The following is a 4,587-nucleotide window of genomic DNA, read 5'->3' on the forward strand; positions in this document are numbered from 1 at the left end:
GAGCAGGGGTGAGAGAAGGGTATAGGGAACTTTCGGGATAGCATTTGAAATGTAAATAAAGAAAATATATAATAAAAAATTTTAAAAAATAAAATAAATCTTTAAAAAAAAAAAAAGAAAAGAAAAGAACAGTTTCACCTCCAGGTAGGCTTATGCTTTAGTTCATTCCACTGGTTTAGGACATTTCTTTTGGCTGAATCACTTCTTCAATTCAAACATTTACAGTAAGACTTCAGTTTCCTTTTCACCGGTGTATTCCACTCATGCATTACATTCCAGATTACATTAACATACAATCATTTAAATGAACATATCACTGTAGAGTTAGCTTTGAGCCACTTGGGGAAATGGATTATTTTTTTAAAGTATTGAAGTACAAGTATAATGTTTTGATTTATTAAAGTTAAGACATTTAATATTTTAATATATTTTAATAATTTAATATATTAATTGTGAACCAAATTTTAATTAGTTTACCAAGAAAATTTCTATGGAGATAAAAGTAAAAAAAAAAAAAAACAGTATGAGTTATTCTGCTCCATATACTAACTCTGTAATTTTTCTCTAAATAAAAGAGAAAGAACTTTTGAATAAATCATACATTCAGATTTTCCCATGTGAGTACCTCAGCTCTGATATCAAATGTGGTGATGCTACAGAGAGACTGCCCAAAAAACTAGAGATGACTCAGCAGTCAGTCAGAATATATGCTGTTCATACAGAGGCCTCGAGTCAGGTTCCGCTCACACCTTCAGATCTAATACCCAATTCTGGCCTCCGTAGATGCTGCACTCATGCACACAAATCCACACATGCACACATAATTAAAAATTAAGACTAAAAATTTAAAAAGTAAAGCTGGTTATAAAATGCGTTTATGATAACTAAGAAAATCAAGCTTTCAAGAAAGTGGTTTTCTCCACCAGGTGGTGGTGACACACAACTGTAATCCCAGCACTCCAGAAGCGAGGCAGGCAGCCTCTGTGAGTTCAAGGACAGCCTGATCGAAACAGGGAGTTTTATGACATACAGAGCTGCAGTTACATAGACAAATGCACAGGAAAATGTTGCCTTGAAAAATAAGCAAAAAAAAAAAGAAAAAAGAAAAAAGAAGAAAGAGAAAAGGTAAAGGAAAAGGAAGTGGCTTGTTCAGGACGAGGCACACCCATTGTTCTCTCCTCATTTGATATATATATGAATCAGTCTTCTGTTTAATATATTTTGCAGAAAACAGCTGCTATGAAGTTATAGAGCTCACTACTTACAGACCTTCTAAGCTATAATCACAATGAAAAAGCAGAATATTTTCTAAGTTTGTTCAGGCAATCTGGATAATTTCTTCCTTCACCAGTAAATAGTCCTATTAACTTATAGTTTCCTATGTTAAGAAAATGCAAAGCTCTGTCAGTGAGGGCCAGAATAAAGAGTCCACATCTCAAATATGCAATTAGCAGGGAATTGCTAAGTAGGTGTTTCTGGAGTGACTTATTCTGCTTATTCCTAGGTGACGTCTAATATAAGCCTACAAGGCACTACCATAACGTCTAACATAAAGTCCCAAGGCCATACCTCCCTCATCAGGTTGGTGATATGCTTTACATGAAGAAATGCAGGTGTCTTGTCTAAATCCAGTGAGGACCTTCCTTTAATCTCCTTCTCAAAATCTTCTTTGTAAACTTTCTGTTGAATAAAGACATCACATTCAATGTACTGCTAGTTTGTATAAGAAAGCTACAAGAACAGGCATTCATTCTCAGAACAAAACTTGTGTTTTTTTCATGTATTCTACCATCTCACTTTTCTTTATTATGTTAATAATTTATCATAAAGAAAAACTTGCAGACAATAGCAACAACAAAAACCTCACAGAGCAAAATTCGCTAGTCTTTTTAACAGCAGAAAAATAATTCCAATTTTGTCAATTACAGGCTTCTACCAAAGAGCCGAGCCACCAAACAGCATCTCCAATGCTGAATGATGGCATGGGCATTTCTGTGACTAGCATCTCCCCATTTTACAGGGAGAATAAGACAAGTTCTCCGACGGATCACCAGATGACGTTACTCAAAATGAAGCACGGCTCATTCACTGGAAGAGAATCTGGTGGTGTAGAAGGCAATTCAAATTCTACAGTATAAATGCTCATGGCCCTGTTACCCTTCTCAAAGTCAGCCTTTCATGAGTCTGTGAGAAGCAATTTTAAAATAGAAAATGGGTGTTCTGTTGCTTCATGACTTGAACACTGGGACTATTTCTTTACTACTTACAGATGTTCATAAGGATGAAGCTATACTGTAGGATAACCTTGTCATAATGTGGTGGGTCCTTCTTTAACAAGGGTCCACAGCAGCAGCTGGGAAGTAGTCCATAATTAAGAACTTATATATCATATGGGAGGCCTGCAGTACACACGAGAAATGAATGGGAGATGCCTATGGTGATTCTGTTGGGGAGGAACTAAATCTATAACAAAACTCGCCTTCCAGGAATGTTTTGACATCTTTAGGTATGGCGATAAATTCTAGCACTTGAAAATCAATGATAAACCCTATTTTATTTTTAAAGATTTATATATTTTCGTTTTCGGTGTATGAGTGTTTCGTCTGTGTGTGTACATGAACAGCATCTATGTGCCCACTCAGCCAATTGTGAGCTCTGAGAAAAGGCTGGGGTGGACAGATGTTCTGCAAATCAATCAAGAAGGTTCACTGAAGGCACTTTAAGTTAAAGAACCATAAATACACCAGAAAAAAAACATGAAAAAGTGTTCTTTTTTCATCTAGAACTAATTGGAACAACATGGCTATACACCCCAACCCTATGACATTTCTAGGCCAAACATATTCTTTATAAAATAAAACAAAGTATGTATGTGCATTTATTTATATTGGATATATCACTTCAAAGAGCACTTGCCTGGAGGAAAATCACTGCAGTAAGTCATTAAGAAAGGTTGGTGTTCCCCTAGCTGGCCTACCTTGTCTGGCTTCAGTGCGAGAGGATGTGCCTAGCCCTGCAGTGACCTGATATGTCAGGGTGGGAAGACCCAGGGAGGGCCTCAGAGGAGAAGGGGAGGGGTGGGACTCTGTGAGGGGGGACCTGGAGGGGGCAGCGATCAGGATCTAAACTGAAAAAAAAAAAAAAACCTTCAAAAAACATTAAAAACTTTGTGAACTTTTGTAATTTCCGATTTAAGGCAAATTTGAATAAAAAAACGACTGGAATGCTACCAGAATAGGCAGCTCTAACTTTCCTGATTTCCTAAGAGCCACAAAATAAATATCTCTTTTGCAAATGCTAAGTAGGTAATCAGAGAGCTAACTAAGTGTGATTGATGGGGAGTGGGAGGAGGAGGGTAGGACTGCTGGGCCAGAAGAGCAAAGCACGAAATATTTGTGTGTCTGTCTAGTAATATATGACTTAATTTAGAAGTGTGTAAATGCATATATTAATTTCAGAAAAATGATTGTTCATGTAATCACACTTAAAGGAAATTAAAAGGCCTTTGAATGAAAATATATTCTATATAATGTATACATACTATACATTAAGTATATTATACACACTTTATATTAATGAACAAATTAAGGTATTTTTTCCTAATTATCACTTTGTGAATCAGTCAATGTTTCGGCAAATGTTTTCTAGTGACCAGAAATTCCCTTCTGTAGGGAACTCACTTGAAATCTCAGAGCTGTTACTATTGTTGAGCCAGTATTTCTCTGTGCAGCATACACCTGTGAGCTAACTCTTGTCTTGTGTTGCTTCCAAAGTCTTCTGGTCTGCCTGAGCCACACCAAGACCAGCCACCATTCTGGCATTTGCAAAACTATTTGTGAGTGGGGCAGTGGTGGCGCACGCCTTTAATCCCAGCACTCGGGAGGCAGAGGCAGGCGGATTTCTGAGTTCGAGGCCAACCTGGTCTACAGATAAGTTCCAGGACGGCCAGGGCTACACAGAGAAACCCTGTCTCGAAAAACCAAAAAAAAACAAAAAAACAAAAACAAAAACAAAAACAAAAAAAACCCTATTTTTGAATAATACATGTGATGTACTTTCTCAGTTGTACACATTTTCTGTTGGCTGTCCCTGGAGTTGTTCTCTGTTTCTTTAATCTCCCATGATCATTATAGTAAGACTTTGGTGGAGCTGACGTTAGAATTTACAATATTATGGGTCTGTGATAGCTAGTGTGAGCCAGTCCTGTGCGATCATGACCATGTCTTTTCTTGACAACACCTCTAGTCTTTTGAAGTTAAAAGTTGCCCCATTTTTCTTTTGTCAGTTTAAAAATTGTATTTCCCATCATTTGTCCCCAAATGTTCCAACAATCTCAACACTTTAATTTATATAATTTCTTATAATCTTGTAACCTCAGGCTTTACCTGTGCCAAGTTCCCAAAATAATGACTCGAAGACTGAATTATTTATGAATAAATGCTTATGCCTAAATAAATAGATAAATAGATAGATAGATAGATAGATAGATAGATAGATAGATAGATAGATATCTCTTTTTCTCACCTTTTAAATCTAGGAAGGAAGGAAGGAAGGAAGGAAGGAAGGAGAAGGGGAGGGGAGGGGAGG

The 4,587-nt window shown here is 36.8% G+C and overlaps 1 protein-coding gene across 5 annotated transcripts in view; it reads right to left on the bottom strand.

Moving 5' to 3' along the window:
• Positions 1 to 4,587, bottom strand: part of Nebl (nebulette) — a 363,961-nt gene that overhangs the window by 58,129 nt on the left and 301,245 nt on the right. For 4 of the 5 annotated variants that reach the window (XM_029536745.1, XM_029536746.1, XM_029536744.1 and 1 more), the window contains exon 14: positions 1,570 to 1,680. The exons of the other annotated variant lie outside the window; for it this stretch is intronic. In XM_029536745.1, coding sequence (XP_029392605.1) covers positions 1,570 to 1,680 — 111 coding nt within the window. The remainder of the gene's footprint in view (positions 1 to 1,569; positions 1,681 to 4,587) is intronic. 5 annotated transcript variants of the gene reach the window in all.

The sequence above is a fragment of the Mus pahari genome, chromosome 3 (assembly GCF_900095145.1).
Source record: "Mus pahari chromosome 3, PAHARI_EIJ_v1.1, whole genome shotgun sequence".
NCBI lineage: Eukaryota > Metazoa > Chordata > Mammalia > Rodentia > Muridae > Mus > Mus pahari.